At 46.4% G+C, this 27,474-nt stretch overlaps 1 protein-coding gene across 3 annotated transcripts; it reads left to right on the forward strand.

Annotated features, from left to right (window-relative positions):
- Positions 1-2,471: 2,471 nt before the first annotated feature.
- Positions 2,472-26,706, forward strand: Gripap1 (GRIP1 associated protein 1). 3 transcript variants are annotated; one of them, XM_020172576.2, is made up of 26 exons: positions 2,472-2,532; positions 4,508-4,574; positions 4,697-4,758; positions 6,281-6,307; positions 7,126-7,233; positions 10,235-10,385; positions 11,111-11,295; positions 11,501-11,548; positions 12,267-12,298; positions 12,390-12,437; positions 12,553-12,652; positions 13,922-13,999; positions 14,197-14,289; positions 14,995-15,129; positions 16,877-16,972; positions 17,237-17,449; positions 17,696-17,809; positions 18,951-19,028; positions 19,130-19,225; positions 19,348-19,404; positions 19,511-19,610; positions 22,271-22,401; positions 23,789-23,911; positions 24,048-24,141; positions 25,064-25,218; positions 26,114-26,706. In XM_020172576.2, exons 1-26 carry the CDS (start codon positions 2,491-2,493, stop codon positions 26,204-26,206), a joined length of 2,526 nt encoding a protein of 841 aa, XP_020028165.1. In that variant the 5' UTR covers positions 2,472-2,490; the 3' UTR covers positions 26,207-26,706. The 3 variants fall into 3 exon arrangements, with proteins under 3 accessions (XP_020028165.1, XP_020028164.1, XP_073920525.1); XM_020172575.2 differs by lacking the exon at positions 2,472-2,532 and adding an exon at positions 2,551-2,671; XM_074064424.1 differs by lacking the exon at positions 2,472-2,532 and adding an exon at positions 2,575-2,591.
- The last annotated feature ends 768 nt before the right edge of the window (positions 26,707-27,474 follow it).

The following is a 27,474-nucleotide window of genomic DNA, read 5'->3' on the forward strand; positions in this document are numbered from 1 at the left end:
TATAGACAAGCGGGAAGGCAAATCTAGAACAAGGCATGCATATGGTAGGGAAGACCAGTATCAAGTCACATTAATCTTAAAATGCATCTTAAAATACAGCTAAATGGAGTCTTTGCTCCCATTTCCTACATGGGGAACAGGAAACATTTCTCTTTTTCTTCCCCTCACCAACTTGTCTATACTTTATCTTGTTACACTAAAATAAATCTTGCTAAAACTTCCACTTTGTGAGACTCCTTGTGCAGCACCTTGAAATGCTTTCATGTTTGTGGATCTCAAGGACCTGTGACTTTGTATGGAAACTTGGAAGCTGTGGGAGCCCCCTCATCCATCCTCCAGTGACAGAACCAGTATGCCTCTGTGTCACAACAGTTCTGTGACTGGGTTCCTTATGTTAATATCTTATCTACCCACCTGAAGTAACTCTCTTTGCATCTGTACCAGCTTTCTGCTCTTGCCTTCAGTGAGGCCACTTTAACCTTTTCTTATCCATTCTGTACAAAGTGTAATTTGTAATCTTAAAGTTATTGTTAGGAATTAAAGCCAGAATAAAAGGATCTGTGATTGTCCTGGACATCAAGTGAAGTCATTAGTACTTGGTGAATTAATGCCAACAAAATAGATGTATCTTGTGAATTATTGTTATTCAATAAATTCTAACATTGTGGAAAGAAAAAATACAGCTAGATGTAGAAATAACTCAGATATGTGTATATATATGGCATAGTGTACATACATAGCTTCTGGGATCATAAACATAGTTGAAATATAAATGACAAACTGGAAGAAATACATGGAATATATATTACAGCGAAATGTTAATATCTCTACTACACAAAGAACTCTTGAAAACTGAGAGGGAAAAAGACCAAAAAGCCAATAGAATTGGCAAAAGATGTGAAGATAATTTCTACATTTGAAAAAAAAGATATTAAGGGCTGGGGGTGTGGTTCAGTGGTAAAGCATTGCCTAGCATGTGGGAGGCCTTGGGTTGATTCCCAGAACAGCAAAAAAAAAAAAGATATTAAAATGGTTATTAAACTTATGAAAAGATGAGGCCAAGTGTGGTGGTACATACCTGTAATCCCAGCACTTGGGAGGTTGAGGCAGGAGGATCTTGAGTTTGACACCAGACAGGGCTACATAGTGAGTTCCAGGCCAGCCTAGGCTACATAGCAAGACCCTGTCTCAAAAAAGAGAAATGAAAAACCAAAATCAAACAAAAAACTCCCCCTCAAGCCCAAAAAACAACAACAACAAAAAAGAGAGAAACATGAAAAGATGTCATAATAAGAGAAATACAAACTATACTAGAATGATACATCCATACTGTGGAATTCTATTCAATAAAAGAAAAAAATAACGATAGGCAACTTGGATGACTCACAAAAGTGTGATGATGAGTGGGGAAAAAAACACACAAAAGAGGATATGCATACTGTGTCCTTACATTTGTATAAAATTTTACAAAAGAGAAATGTAATCTACATGACAGGAAGCCACTTTGGTTCTCTGGGATGAGGCACAAATCGTTACATTGTTGTATACATTTGTCAAAACTCACTGAATTGTATCAATGTATTTATATAGAAAGATAGTGTATCTTAAAATTCAATGTTACAAAATTTTAAAGAAGGAGTCCTGGTGCAAATACTTTCCCACAGCAGGCTTAATCATTTCACTCCTATGAAATGAGATACTATTTCTTACTCTCAAATCAGTGAGATTTATAATGGATTTACGTACTTAACTCAATGTTCTTGGTGTTTCACTGTCCTGCTTTTGTTGTTGTTTTGCAGCGCTGAGGATCAAACCTAAGGCCTCGCGCTGATTATGCAAGCTTTCTACCCCTGATCTACACCATTGGCCCTAGGTTTTGTTTTCGTTTTGTTTTTAATGGACCTGTTTGGGAGAGGGGATTCGCGGCCAATCTTTCTTCTTAGGTATTTTTAATTTGTTGGTTGCTAGGTCCTTTACCTAACATGATGTGCAGCGTCAGGATAATAAAATCATTGTCAAAAATTTTTTTAAAGGTAAGTCTTCACCAGAGGCAGGATTCCCCTCAGGGGTCACCCAGTGGAGGGCGGGAACCAAACCAGAGGAAAGCTTCCGCTTTCATTTCCACGGTTATTAAGTCAACCACTCTCATTAAAGGAGTACCTCAGAAGGGTGATTTTCTGTCGGCAAACACTTCCCTAGCGACGAGTTCACCCATGCGACGGGGAGGCTATAAGATCGCGCAACAATAATGGGCAGTCTATAGAGCTCAAAAACCAGACCAGATGATTTACAATCTGGAAAAGCATTAAACTATTAATTCACATGACCTGCCATTTTTATTTTCTTCTCTCCATCTCTAAAATGCAGAACTTTTGAATTAGATTCCTCCCCCTTCATTCCTGGCCAGTGGTTAGGTCCGAACCGAATCCTGACAGTAGGCACGAGCTGAGGCTGCGCAGAGAGCTGGTGGGGGGGCGGGGGGGGAGTAACATGGCGCAAGCTCTGTCCGAGGAGGAGTTTCAGCGGATGCAGGTGCCGCTCGCCATTGGAAAGACAACCGGGCTAGGCGACCGAGGGCAGGGTAGAGAGAGGTCGTGCCATTGGCTCTGAGGAGTTGGTTGGGATGGACCTTGAGTCTGAGTGGTTGGTCTGGAGAAGGGAAACTGAGGCTGTGAGTGGCGAGTCTGTTGAATTGTGAGAATACTATTTAGGTTCTGAAGGTTGGATTGAGTTAGCCTTATGGGCGGGGGCGAGCGTCCTTGAGTAGGCGATACCTTATTCAGTCCTGGGGGGACGAGATCTCTGGGCCCTTATGTGGGGCATACCATCGGCGGTGATAACGTTAGGCTTTGAAGGAAGGAGATTCTGAGAGGGCGAAACCATTTTGTCTGGAGAGGAAGGAAACAGGCGTTGGGCCGTTTGCGTCATCGTGGGGGGAGCCCTTTGGAAGGCAATACCATTAGCTGGCAGGAGGTGGAAAGTTTGTGGGAGATACCACTATGTGAGGGGATTGGGGAAAGACCCCGGATATGTTCCTGGGAGGTGGAGATCCTAAGAGGGGCGGTACTATTGGATGATTAGGGATGATCCAATTAGGCCTGAGGTGAAGAAGGCCCTGAATGGGTAATACCATTAATCCCTAGTGGGGCCAGGACAAAAGTAGGTAAAAGAGGGATACCTTGGACTTCACAGAGGGGAGATCATTGGACTTTTGGGAGGTACCCTGTCTTGGTATTCTGACCATTTGATTCTGGAGACTATGAAACTGTGTGATAGCATTCTACTATGAGTGGGCCCTTCTTGAGTGAGTTCTTTACTGGGGTAGACTCTGAAAGGGGGAGCTCTGATTAGAGGCCTGTGGGGGGGAAGGAAGGAACTCTTGAGGAGAGGTAATCTTACTGGACCTTGAATGAGGGAAAACAGTTGTCCCTGTATGAAGGACACGGGATCATTGGACCGCAAATGGGAAAGACCACCATAACCTGTGCAGGGGAGTAAGAGCAATCCACCTGACCCACCCAACACCTTGTGTTGAGAGACCCTGAAAGGTGTAGGGTCATCCCATTGGATCATAACGGGAGGTTTTGTGAGGAGTGAGGGGGGGGAGGGGCGACCCTTGAATGAGGAAAATGCATCCTACCATGCATGAGGGAAAACCATTGGGCTTTTTGGGGGGAGGGATTCCAAGGGGATAGAAAGGGTGTTCCAGTTGGACTGGAACTTTCAGAGACTGATCGCTGAGGTCATAAAGAAGGCAGGGGCAAGAAAGATTCTGTAGAGGGCAAGCCCTCTGACCTTGAGCAGACCACCAGGTGGTGAGTGGTGGAGACACACAGTGCTTTGAGAGAGAGAGAAAGGTCCTGGTGGAGTAGGAGACAGTGAGTAGGGGTGGGAAGAGCCAGCCTCAGGGCCCGACAGAACTGGTGGAGAGAAGTGCGCTGTTTGGAATGGCCTATACTTCACATTCCTTTAATTCTTGAAGGGAACCTGGACATGCTTGAGAACCTTAAGAAGTGACAGGACCCTGGGAAGTCCCCTGACAGAATGAAAGTTGGGGAGGGGAATACCAGACCCTCTTCCCTTGGGAAATAGGTAGGAAGGGAGTCCCCTGTCCTTTGCCCTCAGGGGCCTCCAGGACTGGCCAGGGTGGTGTTCAGTGTGTGAAGAGGTCAGCCAAGATGAGGAGCAACTTAATCCTGTGCGTATAGAGAGTCAAGGAACAGCATGAGCGGGAGCTTGACTGTGTCAGCGCTCGGCCATGGCTCAAGTGCAGAGTGGATTGATGGGGGAGATGGAAGGAAGAGGTTGGTTGGAGTTACTAGTGGAGTTGGAGAAGATGGGACAGAGACTCATTGAGGATGCAGCATGCATAGCTCTTAAGGAGTGGCTGAGGAGGCATGTGGAAGGCACCAGTCCAGTCCATACAGCTTGGGGGCTTCGTTGCTTTATGGCGGGGGTAGGAGGGCTTTCCTGACAAGTCTTTTCTGCCTCTCTGTTTTCCCCAAAGGCTCAGCTCCTGGAACTCCGAACAAACAACTACCAGCTTTCGGATGAACTACGCAAGAATGGTGTTGGTGAGTCAAGAGAGTTTCATTAGATGGGGGTGGCTTTGGGGGACAGAGGCCATGGCCTGGTAGGAAGACTCTGACTTCTTGCCACTGCCTGAGACTGAGATTTCTTGCTTTCCCCACACTAGAACTTGCCAGTCTTCGGCAGAAAGTTGCCTACCTGGATAAGGAGTTCAGTAAAGCTCAGAAGGTATCTTCTTCCACCCATCCCCTGCTTCCCTCTACCTACCTACCTGACTCATTCACCCAGCCAGTGAACACCTACAGTGAACCAAACCTAATGTTATGTGCTGTTTTCATCTCATCATTTAAAGACTCCCCTTGGAAGTATCTTTAGTTCGTTCATTTTATTTAATCCTGCTTAATTAATTCATTAATTAATTTTTGTGGTTTGTTTTTTTTTTTTTGAGTCAGGGTCTTGCTGTATAACCCAGGCTGGCCTTGAATTCATGATCCTTCTGCCTTAGCCTTCGAAGTGCTGGGGTTATAGATGTGTACCACCATGCCCTGTTCTGTTTAATTTATTGATTAATCTTAATTTACTCTTAATTCATTCCAATCTTAATTACTTATTCATTCTCATTAACTTTTTTGTGAGGCTGTGGATTGAACCTAGGGCCTCATGCATGCAAGCAAACACTGTACATCCCCAGCCTTCATTCACTAACTTTTTATTTGAGAGGGGATCTTGTCATGTTGCCCAGGCTGGCCCTGAATTCCTGGCTTTGAGCAACCCTCCTGCCTTAAGCCTCCTGAATTACTAGGTCTATAAATGTGCATACCACACCTGGCGTTAATCACTAACTTTTTTGTGGCACTGGGGTTTGAACTCGGCCTCACGCTTGCTAGGCAGGTGCTCTTACCGCTTGAGCCACTCCACCAGCCCAATCACTAACTCTTAACTAAATAGTCAAGTCTATCAGTAAATCTGCCTTCAATCTGCCTCCCATTCTCCACCCACACTCCTATCTTGTGCTCCTACCTCCCATCCCTGTCCTGGTCCTGTTAGTAAAATGAGACCAAACCCACCTCTCAGGTTTCTAAATATGAGGTAGAATATAACCTATCATGGCCCCTCAAGACATTCATGGTCCATTCTTTTTTTGTGTGGTCTTGGGGTTTGAACTCAGCCTTGTACTTGCTAAGCAGGTGCTCTACCACTTGAGCTAAGTCCCCAGCCCCCTTTGTCTCATTCTTCATTGCTCTGTCTGAATGTGTAGCACAATATTCCATATGATATGTGCTCAGTAAGTATTTTTTGGATGAAGGAATCCAGAATGCATAAAATGTAGTAGACAGGAAAATGGGAAATGCTCTGGCCTGCCCAGCAGGGAAGTGGCAGTTTCCATGTTGGTGGGGCAGGGGTAATTGACATAGATATGTTTGGACAGATGTAGCCATCTGTCACAATTTCCCAGTTTGGAGATCCAGTCTATACAAAGTTAAATACTAAGACGTTCCCCAACTTCAAAGAATAGAGGAAAGTAAGATTTCCGCATGCTGCACCAGCAAAGCAGGAATTCTCATTCCCTTAATCATTCTGTCATTTCTGTGAGCTCCAAATTGTCATGAAAGTTCTGATATTGAATACACTCCCATCCCATAACCCATGTCATCATTGTCCTCCGTGAACGCTTGCCACAGTAGTCTCCATACCCTACAGAGGGGTCCATTGCTGTTCATTTTAGTTCTCTTCCTACCCCTCCCTTTAGGCACTGAGCAAGAGCAAGAAAGCTCAGGTAAGGGGATCTGTGGTGGGTGAATGTGTCTGTGAGACTGTGCCTTAGTGTGGGGATATTTCTGGGTGCTGGGGTCTCGTATTGGCCTTCCTTTCTCTGTATGTGCCCTTGCACCTGTTTTTTCCTTACTGCCACGTGTTTCTGTGTCTGTCTTTGTTTTTCTGTGTTTGTCTTGCATCCTCTATCTCTCTGCATATCTTTCTCCCTTTCTTTATCCTTTTCTCTGTCTCTCTGTCCATGTCTGTGTCTTCCCATTTCCTTCTCTCTGACTTTGTTTACCTCCTCAACCTTTCCTTTGCCTCTCCTCTACCTGTTCCTATCTCTGTCATCATTTCTCTTTTCTGCTTTTTCTTTCTTTTTCTCTGTCTCCTCATTCCTCTCTTCCCCATTTCTCTATCTTTCTGACTCATTTCTTTCCCTGACCCCCTCTCTTCTCTCTTTGTTCTGTTCTTTCCCTGGTGATTTCTCTATTCCTATCTTCCTGCCTTTTCTTTTTCTCTCTGCCTCCTGATCTTGCCCCCCTTCCCTATCTTCACCCCTTTTCCCATCTCTCTACCTCCCTTATTCCTATTGTTATCTTCCTCTCTTTCCTCTCAACCCCCTCCTTTCATGTTTTTCCCTCCCCATTTTCCCTTCTACTTTCCCGTGTGTGTGTATCTCTCTCTCATTTTATATCTCCCTGTACATCTCTTCCTATACTGCCTTATTCTCTGTACCCTATGCTCTCCCGCTGTGTCATTTTCTTCCTTTCTTTGTCTGCCCTGCCTCCCCATCTTTTCTACCCCTGTTGGAGTTTTGGCCCATTTCTGCCACTGCAGGAAGTCGAGGTACTGCTGAATGAAAACGAGATGCTGCAGGCAAAGCTGCACAGCCAGGAAGAGGACTTCCGTTTGCAGAACAGCACGCTTATGGCCGAGTTCAGCAAGGTGCTAGTGCCCGGGATAGATGGGGGTGGCGGGAATGGGGCATCCATGTGTGTATGGGTAGGGGCCATGGCTTAGGAGTAAACCTAAGCTGCAGAGGGTGTTTGGACAGGGTCTGGCCCTGAAGCACTGTCCGTGGTACTGAAACAGATCCCGGTCTGTTGCTGGGGGCAGTGATTTACAGATTGGGCCATCTGTTGTAGTGGTGGGAATAGAAAGCTTTGAACTCTGAGGTTGTTTGGTTCCTGGCCAAGGCACTCCTTTTCTTTGCGGTTCAAGTTTCCATGTATAGTTTAGGGCTGGTGCTATTGTGCCCAATGTTTTGTGGGATTTTAGGTAAAGTTCTTTTGCTTAATATGGGATGGAAAGGTATTTGAGGTACTTTCCCTTTTCCTTCCCTTCATCTGACATAAGTTTAGGATTCCACTTCTTCTAGGTGATTCATCCTGGATTGGCTAATTCTTTCAACTCACTGATTTTACTGCCCTGGCTGTTTCTAACCCTACTGAGAAATTGAAGATATTGTCTTTTGTTCTCTCTCTCTCTCTCTCTCTCTCTCTCTCTCTCTCTCTCTCTCTTCTCTCTCTCTCTCTCTCTCTCCCCCTGTCTCTCTCTCTCTCTCTCTCTCTCTCTCTCTCTCTCTCTCGGCAGTACTGGGGCAGTACTTGTGCTTGTTGGGCAGTCATTCTACCACTTAAGCCATACCTCCAGTCCTGCAACTTTTTTCTTATCTGTCTTCTGTATCCATGGTTGATCACTTTGTAACTTTTCAGTGTGTTTTAAGGAAGAATATTCTCTGGCAGAAAGAAAAATGGTATCTCCAAGGCTCTATTTGAGAATACACTGCTTAATACCTCAAAAAACAACCTTTAAGCAGGTACAATGCCAGGAGAGGCAGTTTTTTAAGTAGTGATTCTGAGCAGGGACTCTGGAACCAGAAGGCCTAGTCTAAGATCATGGCCTTACCTTTTACTAAGTATAACCTTCAGTGAGTTGCTTAGCCTTCCTGTTTCTTGTTTCCCAGATGTTAAAATAGAAATGATGATGATTGCACCTATCTCACAGGGCTTTTGTGAGGATTAAGCATAAGTCACAACAGAGCCTATCAGCTATGGAAGTGTTAGATCATTTTTTTGTGGTACTGAGGTTTTGAGCTCAGCACCTTGTACTTGCTAAGGTAAGTTTTCCACCACTTGAGCCATGTCCCCAGCACTTTTTGCTTTAGTTATTTTTTCAGATAAGTTCTCATGTTTTTTGTCCAGGGCCCATTTTGATCCATGACCCTCCTATCTACACCTCTCATGTAGTTGGGATTACAGACATGAACCGCCATGCCTGGCTTGTTTTTTTGAGACAGGGTCTTGCTAACTTTTTTCCCTTGGGCTGTCCTCAAATCTTGATCCCCCCATTTCTGCCTCCTGAGTAGAATTCTTCCATAAATTTAATTCATGTCTTTGTGTGTTGCTCTGGGTTGGTCACTGGACTAGGTGTAGAGACCATCATCATAGCCACCTTCTTACTCCTCTCAAGCACTGGAAGTACTCACAGGGAGACTTGGGGCTAAGCTGCCTTCGTCTGTTATTTGCCAAGACATTCCAGCTGAGTTGTTCCTTCAGCAAATAGTTATTGAAAACCTGTTATGTGCTCTGTGTTCTGGAAATACAGTTGTGACCAGCACAGAATGGTCCCAACTCTTGGGTAACTTACATTTTGGGGGTGAGTAGATGGGAAGCTATGATGTAGTAAACAAATAATAGTAGTGATATCTGAAATTTATATGGTATTTCCTGTATACCAAGAAATACTTCACTTGAAGTAGTCTACATTATTAATTTATTTCTTAAAATAAGACTGAGATATTTTTAGTATTCCTATTTAACAGATGAGGAAAACTGAGCCCAAGGGAAATTAAGTAATTTTTCCAAGGTCACCTAGCTAGTAAATGGCAGGGTAGGAATTTATATCCAAGCAATCTGTTTTCAGAATCTGTGCTTGTAGCTGTATATTACAAAAAAACTTAATTGTGATTAATGCTAGGTAAGAAAGTAACAAATATAAGGGCCACGGACATGGCTCAGTGGTAAATTGTCTGCCTAGTAAGCATGAGGCCATGAGTTAAAACCCTGGTACTACCACACACAAAAAAAAGAGGGCTGGGGATGTAACTCAGTGGTAGAGCATGAGGGAGGAAGGGAGGGAGGGAGGGAGGGAGGGAAGGAAGGAAGGAAGGAAGGAAGGAAGGAAGGAAGGAAGGAAGGAAGGAAGGAAGGAAGAACGAAAAAGAATATGTGGTGTTACGAGTACTGGAATTTCTGTGTTGAGTGATACTACTTGAAAGAATATCTGAGGAAAGCACTGAAGGATGCAAAGAAGTTAGTCATATGAAGAACTGGATGAAAGAAATAATGTTTTGGTTAGAAAATATCCCAAACAATAAAAATAAAAATTCTTGGTGGGCCTCAGTAGTCTGAAGTGAAAGTAGGAACGAGGGATCATCTTGCTGTGAGAACTGTGGTTTTAGCCAGGAGGTGAGCAGAGGCCTAGCTTAGTTTTATTTGCATGCCAAAGGCTGGCAATGCAAGAACTATAGGCAGTACTGTCTCTGGAAATGCCCTGAAAACTGTGGTGCCTGGGCTGAAAGGGAGGATCCAGGACAGAGTAATCTACAGATGGGGCAGTAGTGGGGGCTATCCATGGTGCTGACAACTTCCAGAGGAGTCTGAAGTCTTCAGTTACATCCAAGAGATTGGAAGTGGGCAAGGGAAAAATTGTTCTCGGTATTCTCATTCTTTTGGAATTTACCACTTAACAGATGTATGAATTTGAAGTTGTTTAACATCTCTGTGCCTCAGTGTCCTTATCTGTAAGGTGTGAGAACACCTATATCATAGGGTTCTTATGGGAATAAAATGAATTGCAAATGTATGGCCAGGCACTATGTATGTTTTAGCAAATGTTGTTCTGATTTGCTGATTCTCTGCTATCTCTCTCTTCCCCTGCTCAGCTCTGCAGCCAGATGGAACAGCTAGAGCAGGAGAACCAGCAACTGAAGGAAGGGGCTGCTGGAACAGGGGCTGTTCAAGTTGGGCCACATGTGGACGGGGAGCTGCTGAGACTGCAAGCAGAGAACACAGCCTTGCAGAAGAATGTGGCAGGTACATGGAGGCATTCCTGGGGATGCAGCAGCCTCACGTCTTGAGTAGAGCAAGTCCTCTCAGAGGAAGGAAAAGAGCTTCAGAGTGAGGCTTGGCCTTGCCATGAACCAGCATGTGGCTTTGGATTTTGGAAGCCATTTCACCTCTCTAAGCCAAAACTTGCTCATGTATACTGTGCACAATGAAGTCTAGAAGAAGGTAGTAGAGATTGTATTACTCTGTGCTTAGTTCAGGGCCTGGTACCTAGCAAAGGTTAACAGAGCAGCACTGTGAATGTTGAAAAAGAGATATTGGCTAGGTGGAGAATATGAAGGAAAGTGTTGGGGAGATTCTGAGCCCAGATTGTAAGTGGGGTCTAGACTGAAAGCTGAAAGCTCAGTAAAGTATGGGAAGGTCCTGATGTGTGGGCCGTTAGTGAGCAGCTGGGGCTTGTGTAGTAATTGGTGCTGCTTCCGTGATCAGGAAGGAGACTTGATGGAATATGGGTGGGAATTAAGTTATAGGAAGGATTCAGCTATAAATAAGGGGTACAGTATGGTAAACAGGATCTCAGAAGTTGGTAAGGTTTTAAAATGATTTTTGAGAAGCGTGGATGGTGCTTGTGGTCATTTTGGGGCAGGGTCTATATAACCTGAGAGGCTGAAGGGCAGTTCTCTCTATGGGAGTCATGACAAGGGACTTCAGAGACGACCTCATTTATTATACATCTTTGTTCTACCCACCAGCCCTGCAGGAGCGCTATGGGAAAGAGGCTGTGAAGTCCTCAGCTGTCAGTGAGGGCCAAGGGGATCCCCCAGGAGACCCAACCCCCACAGCCCCGCCCCCCCTGCCATTAGCAGAAGTGGAGCTGAAATGGGAAATGGAGAAAGAGGAAAAGAGATTGCTCTGGGAGCAGCTTCAAGGCTTGGAGGTGAATCTGGGTGTGTAGGAGCTGGGGTGCCAGGAGACAGGCAGATGCCCTGCCTCTGCCTGTGGTCCCATGGAAATGTCTGTGACATCACCATCTCATGGTCTGAGGGGTGAGGGAGACAGGAGGACAGGGGAAGGCCTCGGGAAAGCAGAGGCCTTCCCCAATCCTTGCTGACAACAACCCCATCCCTTATTTTGCCCTGCAGAGTTCCAAGCAGGCTGAAACATCCAGACTACAGGAGGAACTTGCTAAGGTGTGGCTGCTGGGCTTTTCCTAACAGAGCAGAAGGGGCATTACACCTCCTCAGAGCCTCACTTTCATCATGTGCAAAGAGGAGAGGCTCACACATATTTCTCAGTTGCTTTCAATATGGAATAGGCTAGCGTGCTCCCACTCTGTCTGTGCATGGCAGTCCCCGTTCCTTCTGCTTCCTCCCAACTTTGCCCATTCATTCATTCATCTAAGGAGTTACAGACTCCTGGCTCTTAAAACCTGGAGGCCTCGTGGTCAGACAAACCAATCAGGATCCTGCTTTCTGGGTCTCCCAGCCTAGCCATTCTATGATGTGACCATTGACCACTATTTTAGGAGCATAAATGCCTTTGGTACCCAAGAGATCTAGCTAGAAATAATATTGTTGCTGCTGACCAGCTGGGCAACCAAATTACTTAACCCTTCTGAGACTTGGTTTCCCTGTTTGTAAAACAGTAGTTCTTAATCCTCAGGGCTGTTTTGAGAATTCCATAGGATGGCATAAGTAAATCCTGTCTTTCAGAAAGGACTCAGGGGCTGGTGGCGTGGCTCAAGTGGTAGAGCACCTGCCTAGCAAGTGTGAGTCCCTGAGTTCAAACCCCAGTACTGCCCCCCAAAAAGAAAGGATTTAGTAAGAAGTATCTATGAATATTATTTTTGTTTTTATTAATATTATTCTCATTGTTATCACTTTTTTTCACTCTTTCCATTCCCCCCAGCTTTCTGAGAAACTGAAAAAGAAACAAGAAAGGTACGTTTCTTTTTTTCTCCGGAGTTTTGGGGTCCTAAAGGGGAAATGACTCCTGTTAATGACCCATTTATGTCTGTCTTTTTGTACTCAGTTTTTGCCGTCTGCAGACAGAGAAGGAGACGCTATTTAATGATAGCAGGTAACTATCATGGGGGCAGTGGTGGATAAATGGGAATCATGCCCAGCAGAATGGGCAAAGCTGGGAGACTGGGCCTCAAGTCATGCCTAATGCGCCCAGTGTTTGTCACCCATAGGAACAAGATAGAGGAGTTACAGCAGCGGAAAGAAGCTGATCTCAAAGCCCAGTTGGCTCGCACCCAGAAGCTGCAGCAGGAACTCGAGGCTGCCAATCAGGTGAGGGGCTGGGTACTGAGATCCCTGTGGTGGGGATCAGGGCTGGCAGTTTGGGGAGATCTGAGGTCCATGGAGGTTGATTGGGGAGTCTGATATTTCCTTTGTAGGAAGGACTAGATGTGTGTAGCTCCTCCAGGTGTTAAGAAAATGGGAAGCTATGAGAGCCCTGGGGTTTGGGATAGGTGTCTGGATGAATCAGATCCTGGGAAGTGGGGGAGCTGAGGACTTGGGGGCTTGTATGCCACAAGTTTGTATGAATATGAAATTCCCACTGGGAACAGGGAACAGGAATTGGAGTGAATCCAAGCTCTGGAACTTTCCCACTGGAAGCTGGGTGATGTTGAGACCTTTAAGGTCTGGGTGCCAGTACATTTGAGACTTCTAGGGGCCAAGAACATGGGTGCAAACTTTCAGTAGTGGGCCCTAGAAACTGGGAACATGAGGGCTGGGAAAGGAACCTGGGTAAAATTGAGATCCCCAGGAGCTGGTAGTAAGCTGGGTCTGAAGAGTGACAGGAGCTGGGTGCCAGTGGCTCACGCCTGTAATCCTAGCTACTCAGGAGGCAGAGATCAGGAGGATAGCAGTTCGAAGCCAGCCTGTGCAAATAGTTCATGAGACCCTATTTTGAAAAAAACCTTCACAAAAAGGGCTGGTGGTATGGCTCAAGGTGTAGGCCCTGAGTTCAAACCTCTGTACTGCCAAAAAAAAAAAAAAAAGAAGAAGAAGAGTGACAGGAGTACGGGTCAGTCTGAGATGTCTCCAGGAGCTGGAAACTAGGTTGTGTGAGTTTGAGATCTCTAGGATCTGGGACTAGGAGTTTGTATGGGTCTGAGACTCTTTGGAGCATGGGAAAAAGGGGTTGAGTGTGTCTGAAACTACTGGTGGTTAGGGTCTAGTGTCTGGGTGAAACTGTAGTCCCTGGGTGCTGACTACATCTGAGATCTTTAGGGGCTGGGAATCTTGGGGCTCCCAAGCTATAATCTGGACAAGTGTGAGACCTCATATTAAGCGGGGCTGAGAGAGTTTGAGCTCTTCAGGAGCTAGGGCCAGAAGCTTAGGTATGTCTGAGGTACTCCTAGGTGGGACAGAGGTAGGGGGAGTGTTTGCAGCCCTAGAGTCGGGGTAAACCTGAGATCTCCGATGGGTAGTCCAAGACACAGGTGCTAGGAACATGCTTTTGTGTGGTCAGGGAGAGAGTCCATTAGTTATACGCACTCCAGGGGAGGCTGAGGTCTCAAATGGGTTCACCTGACCACTTGCTCCCCACAGAGTTTGGCAGAACTAAGAGATCAGCAGCAGGGGGAACGCCTGGAGCATGCAGCAGCTTTGCGGGCCCTCCAAGATCAGGTACATTATACTGGTTGTGCTCATGGAGCTGGGTTGATGGTGGGGACAGACTGAGTGAGGTATGTTTATAGGCAGGTAGTGCCCCAGGGGTCTTACTTCTAGTTCTGGTCTGTGTGTCTGTTTTCCTTTCTTGGCTGTGGGTAGGTCCTGTCCCTCTGTACTGGACCCACTCTCACCTGTCATGGGGTTGGGGCCAGGTGTCCATCCAGAGTGCAGATGCACAAGAACAAGTGGAAGGGCTATTGGCTGAGAACAATGCCTTGAGGACTAGCCTGGCTGCTCTGGAACAGGTACAGGACACCTTGCTGATGCCTCCCCAAGTCCCCCAAGCTCTGCTTCTGTTCCATATCTGGGTAGTGTGGTCTGAACCCCATGCTATTCTCTGCCATCTCTTTCTGTCCTTCCTTTCTGTTGGCTTTCAGCCCTCTTCTCTCTGGCCATCCATTCCTGTTTCTCTGGCATTCTAGTTTCTCTCCAGTAAAGTGCATGAAATGTAATAATCTTGTCTATACTCAGTGATCCTATCTATCCATCCATCTTCCTATCTTTCTGTCTCCATATAACCACTCTCAGATCAAGCTATAGAGCATTTTCAGTACCCTAGAAGGTTCCCTTTACCCCTTCCCATGAGTACTCCCCAGAAAAGAAGTAACCAATATTCTGACCTTTAGCAACACGGATTCCTTCTGCTTGTTCTCCAACTTCATATAAGTGGAATCAATGTTCTTTTATCTCTGCCTTCTTTCTGGCACATTTGTATCTGTGAGGTTTATCCATATGTAGCATGGGTCTATTTTATTTACTGCAGAGTATTTCATTGCATGAATATACACATTTATCCATTTCTTTCACTGATTTTCTGTTTGTAATGTTTTCTTTTTGTCTTACTACTACCTACTTCTCTCCCTGTCTCTCTGGAACCAGGAGACCCAAGTTCTGTGCCTGGGCCCTGGGGTCCCTTTCATTCCATTTCTCATCATTACTGCTTTCTCCAGATCCAAACATCAAAGACACAGGAACTGAATATGCTCCGGGAACAGACCACTGGACTGGCAACTGAGTTACAGCAGCGGCAGGCTGAGTACAAAGATCTCATGGGACAGAAAGATGACCTCAACTCCCAACTCCAGGTGATGCCTCTGGCTCTGGCCTGTTTTGTAGTTTCCTAGTACTGGCTCAGTAGAGTTCCCATGAAGAGCTGTGGGAACATTGTGCAGTCAGGAGGATTAGATTCTGGTCTGAATCCCTAAGTTACTAGTACCTGTATGTCCTACCACAAGTTATTTCATTTCTGCAAGACTGACCCTCTTCAGTTATTTAGGATCTCTATCCTGGTTCCATAATATAGGCTGAATATCTCTTATCTGAAATGCCTGTGATCAGAAGTGTTTCAGATTTCAGATTTTTTCATATTTTGGCATATTTGCATATACTTAAGGAGATATCTTGGGAATAGGACCCAAGTCTAAAAATGAAATTTATATACCTTTGTATTCTTTTTTTGGGGGGGGTGCTAGGGATGGAACCCAGGGGGGTGTGCATGCTAGGCAAGTGCTCTACCACTAAGCCACATCCCCAGTCCCACAAAATTCATAAACCTTGTACACATGGCCTGAAGGTAATTTCATACAATATTTTTACTGCACCTGCATTTTGACTGTGACCTATCATAGGAGGTCAGATGTGGAATTTTCCTTTTTTTTTTTTTGTGGCACTGGGGTTTGAACTCAGGGCCCCACGCTTGCTAGGCAGGATCTCTTACCACTTGAACCATTCCACCAGCCCTTTTTTGTGATGGGTGTTTTTGAGATAGAGTCTCACAAACTTTTTGCCCAGGGCTAGCTTCAAACCAAAATCCTCCTGATCTCTGTCTCCTGAGTAGCTAGGATTATAGGAGTGAGCCACCGATGCCTGGCTGAATTTTCTACTTTTACACTCAAAAAGTTTCAGATTTTGGAGCATTTTGGATTTTTGGATTAAGGATTTTCAACCTGTAGAAACAATAATAATAGTAGCTTAAATATGATAAAAGTTTAGTTCTCTTCATATGTAACTTGAGTAAGTTGTTCAGGAATGATTGATAGCTTTCTAGTCACCAGTGAGCTGGGTTTTTTTCTCCACTGCTGTTCTGCCACCTTCAACACAAGACTTCTATATCAGGAATGGTGGCTCATGGCTTATAACATCATCAGAAAGGTGAGTCTCAAGGAATGGTGGCTCAAACTGCCTCATCGTCATGTTTGCATTTCATCTGAAAGAAAGGAGGAAAGGGGGCAGGGAATAAAACATAACTTGTGAGGCTTGTTGGTACACATCTATGATCCCAGCACTTGGGAACCTGAGGTGGGAGGATTGTGAGTTTGAGGCCAGCCTGAACTATATTCCCAGAACAGAGAGAGAGAGAGAGAGAGAGAGAGAGAGAGAGAGAGAGAAACATAACCTAACTTATATATACAGTTCCACAGAAATTAATCACATAAGCTGGGTGCAGTGGTATGCATCTGTAGTCTGCTTCTTGGGGAAGCTGAGGCAAGAGGATCACTTGAGCCCAGGAATTCAGAGCCAGCCTGGGCAACATAGTAAGACCCCATCTCAAAAAAAGAAAACAAGAAAGCAATGAATCACGTATCTGCATCTAACTGAGAAAGAGATGTCTTCTAGACCACCATGTGCCCAAGTACAAACTCTGTTACTAGGGAAGTAGGGGAGAGTGAATACTGGGGAACAACCAGCAGTGTTTGTCATATTTCCCATTATGATTTAGATGATAACACCCACTCTTCCAGGGGGAAGGGATATGGTCTAATAGAAATGTCCCAGGCAACTGGCACTTACAGGGGACTCTTACCAAACTCATCCCCTTTGTTCCTATGTTAGGAGTCATTAAGGGCCAATAGTCGGCTGCTGGAACAACTTCAAGAAATAGGGCAGGAGAAGGAGCAGTTAACCCAGGACCTCCAGGAGGCTCGGAAGGTGGGCACCAAGGGGACAAGGAAAGGGACTGGCTCAATCCATGGAGATGAGGGGAGGGTGTGACATTGTTAAATTCTGGGAATGGGAAGAGAAAGAAAGTGACCATTTTCATAAGGGCGGCCGAATGACTCAGCCAATTTGAAAGGGCTGGGTGGAGATGGAGTCTGGCCAGTTCCTGCTGCACAGGAGCAGGATGGTGGGCCTTTTCTGGTGTTGGGGGAGGAGGGTGACTGCCATCCTCCTGCCCCTCTTCCTGGCCCCCAGAGTGCTGAGAAGCGGAAGGTCATGCTGGATGAGCTAGCAATGGAAACACTGCAGGAGAAGTCTCAGCACAAGGAAGAGTTGGGAGCAATCCGACTTCGCCATGAGAAGGAGGTGCTGGGTGTGCGGGCACGCTATGAGCGCGAGCTCCGAGAGTTGCATGAAGACAAGAAGCGACAGGAGGAAGAGCTCCGTGGGCAGATCCGGGAGGAGAAGGTGGGTGGGTTGGTGATGATGCCCTTCTTCCTCTTTTCTTTTCCTTTTTTTTTTCCTGGTACTGGGGATTGAACCCAGGGCCTCTTACTTGCTAAACAAGTGCTTTACCACTTGAGCCACACCCCCAGCCCTGCCCTTCCTCCTCTAAAACCTGGGGACCACATTGTTGCCAGTGGGCCAGTAGATGGCATGTATGACGTGCCCACTCCTCTGCCTGCATGGCCCATGACTGTCTACTCCTTCCAGGCCCGAACACGGGAGCTGGAAAATCTCCAGCAGATGGTGGAAGAACTTCAAGCTCAGGTACACTCCATGGATGGAGCCAAGGGCTGGTTTGAACGGCGCTTGAAGGAAGCCGAGGTGAGTTGATGGTGCTTGTGGAGGCATAGAGGCTGGTTAGGGGCACCCATGCCAAACCAGGGGAGTGGGAGTGGTTACACCCTAGAACTTTCTGAGATGTCTTGTACTTGTAGGTATCCCCACAGTCCCCTTGACTCAATAGCAGTCCTCTGGAGAGGACCAGGGGCTGGCTAACAGCTAAGGCAGAATGTAAGGTGCACAGGGCCACTCTGCCTATGTGCAGATTTGAAAAATCACTTCTTTCTCCTGGACAGAATATTATTCTCCTCTGTCAGAATATTATTGTAATGCATGGAGTTTATTTGAACAGGAACCTTTATTGCCATTTTCTGGAAACCTCATAACAATACCTAAGAGGCAACGTCACATAGCAATGAAGAACACAGACTGGGGCCACTTGTTGCCCTGGCTTGGCCACTTCCTAGTTATGTGATCTTAGGCAAGTTATCTGAGCTCTCTGTGGCCTGTTTTCATCTTTGGTAGAAAGGGAATAGCAATAGGGCCTGAGGTATAATTCAGTGGTAGCTTGCATGCTTAACATGTGTGAGGCCCTGAGTTCAATCCCTAGCAGCAAAAATACTAAACAAAACCAAAAAAACTAAACAAATCCAAAAAAACCTACTGTCTATTATGGGAAGATTATAAAAAATGAGTGAATATATGCAAAATCCTTCAAACATTCCTGGCATGTACTATGTGTTATGTTTTGTTAAATAAAAGAAAATGGAAATGGAAATCTAGATTTACTATGTGAATGGCACAGTCTTACACTTCTACATACTTCTGCCTAAGGGTATGTGGTGTTTCTCACAAGAATTTTGTCTGCCAGGCATGGTGGTGCACTCCTGTAATTTCAGCATTCTTGAGGCTGAGGTAGGAGGATTGAGAGATTGATGCCAGCCTGGATTACATTGTGAGACCCTGTTTCAAAAAAAATCAATAGGGCTGGAGGCATGGCTCAAGTGGTAGAGTGCTTGCCTAGCAAGTGCAAGGCCCTGAGTTCAACCCCCAACACCACCAAAAATAAATAAAAAGAGCATCTGTTCTGTTGATCCCAAGAGTCCTGCTGAAATCTACATGCCCTTAACTGGGCATGACATCTTGTGGTGGGCTATGGCCAGACCTGAGACTTATCTTACAGGAATCCTTGCAACAGCAGCAGCAGGAACAAGAGGAAGCCCTCAAGCAGTGCCGGGAGCAGCATGCTGCTGAGCTAAAGGTGCCCCTAGCATGATGATGTTCGTCTCTGGGTGCTGGCAGGCCCTTGAGTGAGGACAGAGGTTTCTCAAGCTGTGACCTGAGCTGCTGTCTGCTTTGCAGGGCAAGGATGAGGAGCTGCAGAGTGTACGGGATCAGCTCCAGCAAGCCCAGGAGGAGAGAGATGGCCACCTAAAGACCATCAGCAACCTGAAGCAGGTCTGTGGTCTCTCCATGGCCCCAACACAGCCCTGAGCCTCACAGTACAGCACAGGGCAGGGAGGGGGCCCACTGCAGGCAGCTGTGCAGTCACCTGCCAGTCATGCCTTCTCTAACCACAGGAGGTGAAGGACACAGTGGATGGACAGAGGATTCTGGAGAAGAAGGGCTGTGCTGCGGTAAGGTGGGGAGGAGCTGAAGCACAGCCCACTACTGGCCTGTGCCCCCTCCCCTCTCATGGGCCCCCTGGGCCTCAGCCCTCATCTTTCCCCTTTCTCCATGCAGCTCAAGGACCTTAAGCGGCAGCTACACCTGGAGCGGAAACGGGCTGACAAGCTGCAGGAGCGACTGCAGGACATCCTCACCAACAGCAAGAGCCGCTCAGGTGAGACACCAGGACAGGCAGGCCAGCCTGTGGCTCAGGGTTTGCCAGGGCCTGGGCCTGTGGGCTACAGCGCTCTCAGTCCTGCTCTCTGGCCTTTACTATCTGTCTTGAACTCTGCCTCTTACCTGTCCCCATCTCTGTCTCTCCTCTTTCTTTTTCAGCACTGTTTCTTTCTATGTCTGTCTCCTTTTCACTGTCTCTTCTCTGTTCCTGTCTTTCTGTGTCTCTGTCTCATTTTGTTCTTTCTTTGTTTCCTCTATATTGACCTTTCTCTCTCTGTTTCTTACTTTTTTAGAAAACTTTTTTTAGAGTTGTAGATGGATTTTTTTTTAAATACTTGATCAGCTCGGTGCTTTTGGCTCATGCTTGTAATCCTAGCTACTCAGGAGGCAGAGATCAGGAGGAACACTGTTCAAAGCCAGCCAGGGCAAATAGTTCAAGAGATGCTATGTCGAAAAAAAAACATCACAAAAACAGGGCTGGTGGAGTGGCTCAAGGTTAAGGCCTTGAGTTCAAGCCCCAGTATCACAGAAAAAAAAATTTGATCTTCCAAAATAGTATTTTCCACCAACTTGAGGAGCAGAAACCTTCAAGGGCTTTGCAATTTTTTTGCTTCTTTGGCAGCCCTGATAGCTTGCTCTCACTGAGCTTTTCTAACTTCTAGGTTCTGATTTCTCTTAGCCATGATTTCAGCAAGAGAGGCACCAGTGATGGCCCTCTGGAATTTGACTACACGCCAGGTTCTTTTCTTTTGAATTTCTTCCGACTGTCCCTTTTTGTGCTTTCTTTTGTAGAGGACAGCCCAGTTTATATGTCGAGGATTCCTCTTGGAAAGGAATGCTGATTTGCATTTTGCATTGAGAAATTGGGAAATCTTCCCATCAGTACTGGTGTAGCGCCTCCCGTGCCTAGGGTAGATCTTGTATCCACTAAAACTGCCCAGCTCAACCTTCATGGTAGCAGCTGGTGGCCGGGGAAGATGAAAGATCTCTGCTTTCCTTCTCTAGATCTCTTTTTCTCCTCCACATCTTTTCTTCTCTTTTCCTTTATTTCTTACTCTCTCACCATCTCTATCCTGTCTCTTGCTTTCTCTGTCTTCTCCCTGTCTCCTCACATACACACTCCCACACCTCACTTGGTGTTTCTACATCTATTGTATCTGATCACTCATTCTATAAATCCTCACACTGAAGCCTAGGTTTCCTGATACAAACCCCCTGAGTCACTGCCCTCCAGGACCTCCCAGTGGAGCAAGGGAGACAGCAGCTGTTTTCATTATGTCGCTAACCCAATCCATACTACTTTCTGCCCCTTGAGGACAAAACACACACATACACACACACACAAAACTGAAGTTGCTTCCTCCTTTTAGTAGGGGGTGGCGGTCTGTAAATACAATGAAATAAATAAGATGCAGTGATGGTTCTGGTGCATCTCTCAGATCACAAACTCAGAGAAAACTTATTGCCAGTCACCAGTGCCTCACGCCTATAATCCTAGCTACTCAGGAGACAGAGATCAGGAGGATCAAGACATAGTTTGTGAGACCCTGTCTAGAAAAATACCCAACAGTAAAGGGCTGGTGGGAGTGGTTCAAGTGGTACAGCATCTGCCTAGCAAGTGTGAGGCTTTGAGTTCAAACCCCACTACCACCAAAAAAGAAAAAAAGAGAAAACTTTGCTCCCACTCATAGTTCTATGGAACCTCAACAGCCACCACACCCTTGCTGGAGATCTCTTGTGGTGTCAACCCCCTCTCTGACACCAGAAGCAGACATAAGGGCAGTGGCACATGCTCAGTGCCAGTATTTTTAGTTTTGGTTTTGTTTTGTTGACGTGGGGTCTTAATACATTGCCCAGGCTGGCCCTGAATTCCTGGACTCAAATGATTCTTCTGTAAGGATATGCCACCACACCCAGTCAGTGCCTGTGATGTGGCAAAACAGATGTCTCTCTTACCAAAGCAATTTCTGGCTGAGGCACTCAATCTCCTGAAATAACCTCTCTTTATGATGGAGGAGTTTTGTTTCTGTTTTGTTACAGATTGATGTAAGAAGTATGGGATAGATTAGAACTGATAATCTATCACATTCTCCTTGTGCATTAGATGGAACTGAGATCTAGGTGCATGGCTTAGAGTTTGTCTTCATCTTCTGTTTTTTTTTTTTTGTTGTTTGTTGTTGTTGTTGTAATTGGTGGGACTGGGGTTTGAACTCAGGGCTACGTGCTTGTAAAGCAGACACTCTACTGCTTGAGCCACACCTCCAGTCCATGTCTTTATCTTTTCTTTGTTTCTGCTCTGTGTTCTTCTCCGGGGTTTCTCTCCATCTCCATAATCTGCTTTGGGTATGCTACCATACTCTCTCCAGATACCTGTTTTCCTTTCTCCATACCTAAGTTTGAGTGCTTATGCTACTTGAGGGCTGTGTGTCCCCTCATTGTCCTCTTTCTTCCAGCCTCTCCCACTTGCCTCTCTTCTTGTGTTTGCCAACACAGGCAGCTATTTTTCCTGCATGCTTCTGCCTTTCCCCATGCCCAGGTGTGTCTCTTTGCCTCTTTCCATCTCTGTCAAATCTATTTCTGTCTCTTCCTGCCAGTCACTACCTGGCACCAAGGGTGAGGGGGGTTTGGCCTCAGGTTTCTCTTCCCTCCACTGCCTAGGCCTCGAGGAGCTGGTTCTCTCTGAGATGAACTCACCAAGCCGGACCCAGACAGGAGACAGCAGTAGCATCTCCTCCTTCAGCTACCGGGAGATCTTGCGGGAGAAGGAGAGCTCAGCTGTTCCAGCCAGGGTGAGGGGCAAGAAAGAGCCTGTAGCCTCAGCTTCTCCCACCCAAGATCTGGGGCACCCCCACTTTTCCCTTACGTAAAGCCCAGCAGAAGCATTTTACTTTTTCTTTTTGGTGCTGGAGTCAAACCCAGGGCTCACATATATACTCTACCATTGAGCTACACCTCCAGTCCCTGGCACCAGCATTTTTTGTCAACTTCTCCCCAAGCTCATCAACTTGGATTCAGATTGCTACATGGAGGACAGGCCATTCATTCTCTCTGATCCTCTGTTTCTCCCTCTGTGGGCTAATTCCACTTTTCCTGGTGTTGTGAAGTACATGGCTTGTAATAAGTACACCATCCACATAGAAGTTTCCTTCTTCCAACTCCTCACTCATATTATTGCCATCTGCCACATCATCTTCCCTGTCAGCCACTTTTATTGTGAAATAATGCTTTTATATTATTCCATAAAATGTGTATATTGTAGGAATTACAAAAAGCACACAGTGCCGCCAGAAGAAAAAATAATAAAAAACACAAATGAGGGCTGGCGGAATGGTTGAAGTGGTAGAGCACCTGCCTAGCAAGTGTAAGGCCCTGAGTTCAAACCCCAGTACCACCAAAAAAAAAAGCACAAATGAGCAAAGTTCTTTTCAGAAAAATTGAGCTCAGGAGTTTGGGATCAGCTTGGACAACATAGTTAAACCTCATCTCAAAAAAATTCTTAATTCATATCCTTCCAGATCTCTGTTTTAAAACACACAAAATGACAGTGATGATGTAGCTTAGTGGCAGAGCTCTTGCTTCACATGTACAAGCCCTGGGTTCAATCCCCAGTACTGAACACAAAAACAAACAAAAATGAGATTTGAGTGTTATTACATTATCTCTTCCTTTCCAATTTAGTAAATATTAGTCTTATTTAATACTGTGACCTCAATCAGAATTCTCTAGTTGGCCCCAAAATGCCCTTTATTGTGAAAACCAGCATTCATGTTCAGAGCACATGTCGCATCTGGTGATCTCTGTCCCTTAAATCCCTTTAGTGTGATCCCTTTTTTTTTTTCCCTGACACTAAACTTGTAGACAAGACGAGCCCAGGTGACCTGCAGGAAATTTCCCACCTTTTAGATTTTTCTACTGGCTTCCTGGACTCCATTTCCTGTCAGCTGTGAATTAGATCTCATTTGCTACTATAACTCCCTGATCCTCTCAATCAAGCTATGTGGTGATTACACTGTATACCCCCCATTAGGCCAAGGGAAATGCAGAGTCTCTGAGGGGGCCAAAACTGGCCTTCAGCCCTAGCTTCAGTGCCCATGCTCTCCTAGCACCTCCACCTCCTGACTCATGTCTGGGGTGGGTGATGCTAAGCCTGGGTTGGCCTCTCTCTCTTTCCTGCAGTCCTTATCCAGTAGCCCTCAGGCTCAGCCCCCTCGGTCAGCAGAGCTGTCAGATGAGGAAGTAGCTGAGCTCTTTCAGCGGCTGGCTGAGACACAGCAGGAGAAGTGGATGCTGGAGGAGAAGGTGCTGGCTGTCTGCCTGCTTGTCCCCACTTGAAGTGCCCTGGGGTGGGGCAGTGAGGAGGGGGTCTGGCCTGGCCCTTCATCATGGGTGAACATGTTCAGTTGACAGGCCTGAGGTGGGCTGGGTCATCTTGCAGGTGAAACACCTGGAGGTCAGCAGTGCCTCCATGGCAGAAGACCTCTGCCGGAAGAGTGCCATCATTGAGACCTACGTCATGGACAGCCGGATAGGTCAGTGCCCCCGCTCTAGCCCTCACTCCCAGTCCAGGCTTCGCCTACCCCTCCTTCTCCATTGTTCTATGCTGTGGCTTCTCTCTTCTGGGAACTTAGCAAAGATACTGACAAGACCAGGACCCATGGAGGGGAGAGCAGGGAAGCTTTGTGTCTATATCTTGCACCCTCCCTCCTCTCCATGTCCCTGTCATCTCTCCACGGTCCATTCTCTAGTGGGTTTCTCTGGCCTTCTCTGTCTCCTTTCTCCTCCCTGTGTCTTCTTTCTCTCTCTCTCTCTCTCTCTCTCTCTCTCTCTCTCTCTCTCTCTCTCCTCTATCCTCTATCCTCTCTCCTCTTTCCCTCTCCCTTCATTCCCCTCTCCCTCACTCTCCTTTCTTCTGTCTTTGTGGTCTCTTTTCTGTTCCCATCCTTCACCTTCTCTCACTGGCTCTGTTGTTCTTTCCCCATAAGTTTTCATTTTCTGTGTCTTACCCCTTTTGAGGCCCTTAACTCTTTTTTGCCATCCTCTTAGGTCCTTTCCTCCCTCCCACCCATCTGCCACCTCTCCTCCTCCTCTCCTCTCCTCTCCCCTGTCTTCTTTCTGATCTTCTCCTCTCCCTGATTTTTCCTAATTATTAACCAGAACAATACCCAGTGACTTGTGCTGAGGGTTTACTGTATGCTCTGTGCTTCACATGCAATCATATGCATTTTTCCAACTCCACCAGTTACATATCTCCATTTTCAGGGTCACATGGCTATCAAGTGACTGAGCTGGGTTTTATATGTCAAATCTGCTGCCCCCTGCATAACATGGCTTCTTCCCCTCCCCCAACCCGCTCTCCTCTTTGTTTCCTTCTTTTCTCCTCTGGCTCTGCCCACTCTCTCACCTCTCCTCTGGCTCTGCCGAGGGGGTGGTGCTCAGCCTGGGCCCTTGCAGATGTGTCTGTGGCAGCGGGCCACACAGACCGAAGTGGGCTTGGCAGCGTCCTGAGAGACCTAGTGAAGCCAGGAGACGAGAACCTTCGAGAGATGAACAAGAAGCTGCAGAACATGCTGGAGGAGCAGCTCACCAAGAATATGCACTTGCACAAGGCGAGTGTGGCCTACCGGCCTACACATCCATCCATCCAGCCACCTACCTCCCCAGCCACATGGTCCCTGGGTCATCTGCCAGTCCTCCTTGTCCTCCCAGCCATCCCCGTATGGATTCATCCACCACCTTTTCATAATCTCACCTTCCATTCTCCAATCACCTTGTCAGTTTAGGCTTTCACGCTTCCCTCTGTCTTTCCACCCACTCATCCATTCATACACGCATTCATCCAACCCATTACCCATGTGTCCATCTACTTACTCTATTTCCTCCTGTTTCCTGACATACCACTCTCCCTTATCTACTCATGAATCATCCTTTGTCTTACCTTTCATCTGTTTACCCAGTGGCCTTCCTACCTACCTATTGTCCTTTGTACAATTCATTTGTGTATATGTTTGCTTGCCATAGATCCCTCATGTGTTCACCCATATGTCTGTCCCCACCAAATATTACCCCCATCTGTGGGGAAGTCAGATCCAGCTCCTGCCTTGCAGAAGCAAGCTCATATTTATTAGAAGAGAAGGTGGTGGAAGCCCTCAGTTCAAACCCTAGTCCCCAAAAAGAGAGAGAGAGGGAGGGAGGGATAGAGAGGGAGGGAGGGAGAGAGAGAGAGAAGAAGATGGTGAGCGTGGCAGGTATATCCTCCAGCAGCACCAGGCCATAGCATCTCCTTAACTCCAGAGACTCCTCACTAATCCTTACAACTTCTCTGTGCCCAGGCCTTTGCTAGGGGCTCTGTGAACTTCTCCAGGTATCTTCCCATCCCAGGCCAGAAACCACTGGGCATTGATTACTGGGGTGAGAAGGAAATCACAGATGACACCCTAGGTTTGGTGATAAGAACTGCCCTTGCCCCCTTCTCTGGCCCCTGATGGTTCATTTGTTTCTTAGGACATGGAAGTTCTGTCCCAGGAAATTGTGCGGCTCAGCAAGGAGTGCGTGGGGTCTCCTGACCCAGACCTAGAACCTGGAGAAACCAGCTAAAGACCTGCAAACTGCACCCACTCCCTCTCCTTCCCACTCCCCAGGATGCCTTTCCCTTGGGCTGTGGTGGGAAAATGGGGGCCCATACCAAAATCTAATAGTTTGAGGGCATGGACATTAAAGGGGCTAGAGGCCTGTTACTGGTGTTAATGACCTGTCTTAGGGCGGAGGCCCGTGAGGAGGGGTCCCAAGGGAAGGGCAGGTATTTCTTCTTGGCCCTGGCTCCCAGGGGCTTCTGCCTTCATCTCTGCATGAATTCTCCTTTCCAGTGACCAACTCTTTTTTTATTTTATTTTATTTTTTAATTTATGTCTGGAAGCTTGGCTACTCTGCATTTGGAACTGGGGATATTGGGTGGGGGTGCAGTTCATGTTCAGCGTTCTAGCAACGCGAGTATGTGTGTATGTGTGTGTGCGTGTGTGTGTGTGTGTGTGTGTGTGTGTGTGTGTGTGTAAAGGCTGTGCAGCCAAAATACCATCTGGCCAGACGGGCCCACCCACTGACTGTCTGGTCTCATTCTTTTCAATCAAGAGGGATGCGCTGGGGATGGGGAGGTCATTCCATTGGAATGGGGAGGGGGGTCTCTGTCTACAACTTCTTCCACCCTCACCTCACTTGCCTCCTGACCACCCTCTCAAACTGAGTGGAGCAAAAATACATATAGATATGTATGTGGGTAGATGGCTATGGAATTGTGGGTATAGGTGAGTGGGCATATGAGGGGATAGATAAGTGCTTGGATGGACTGGATAAATGAGTGGGAGCATGCTCAGCAAGATGATGCATAGTTGGGAAATAAATGGATAGATGGTGGTTGAATGAATAAATGGGTAGATGGATCAGTAAGTGGATAGGTAGAAGATGAATAAGTGGAAATGTAAATGAACAATGAGTGTATAGATGCATGGACAAATGTACAGGTGGATGAGTTAGGTGGATGGATGGGTTTGTGGACAGGTTGAGAGTAAATTGACAGATGTGTAAGGGAATGCATAGATGGATGAGCTAATGAATGGGAAGAGTAAATAGGTTCATAAATGATGAGTGGAGGGATGAACAGATAAATGGGTGGAGGATTGGTAAATGGTTAGGCTGTAGTGGACATACAAATGGAGGAGTGAGTTGGTGGGTGAATTAATGACTAAATGGATAGATGACTGTTTTGCAAGCAGGAAGCCTGAGTTCAAACCCCAGTCCTACCAAAAAAATTTTTGTTGGTGGTAGAGTGGTTCAAATAGTAAGAGCACCTGCTTAGCAAGAGTGAGGCC

Source organism: Castor canadensis, chromosome X (genome assembly GCF_047511655.1).
Source record: "Castor canadensis chromosome X, mCasCan1.hap1v2, whole genome shotgun sequence".
NCBI classification, from domain to species: Eukaryota; Metazoa; Chordata; class Mammalia; order Rodentia; family Castoridae; genus Castor; species Castor canadensis.

Bases quoted from the DNA above. Each gene is read 5' to 3' on its own strand.
- Gripap1 (XM_020172575.2), top strand. From the start codon at position 2,624: ATGGACCTTGAGTCTGAGTGGTTGGTCTGGAGAAGGGAAACTGAGGCT. The intron at 12,438-12,552 runs GTAACTATCATG...TGTCACCCATAG, and splicing joins ACGCTATTTAATGATAGCAG to GAACAAGATAGAGGAGTTAC. The intron at 22,402-23,788 runs GTGAGGGGCAAG...TCTTTCCTGCAG, and splicing joins GCTCAGCTGTTCCAGCCAGG to TCCTTATCCAGTAGCCCTCA.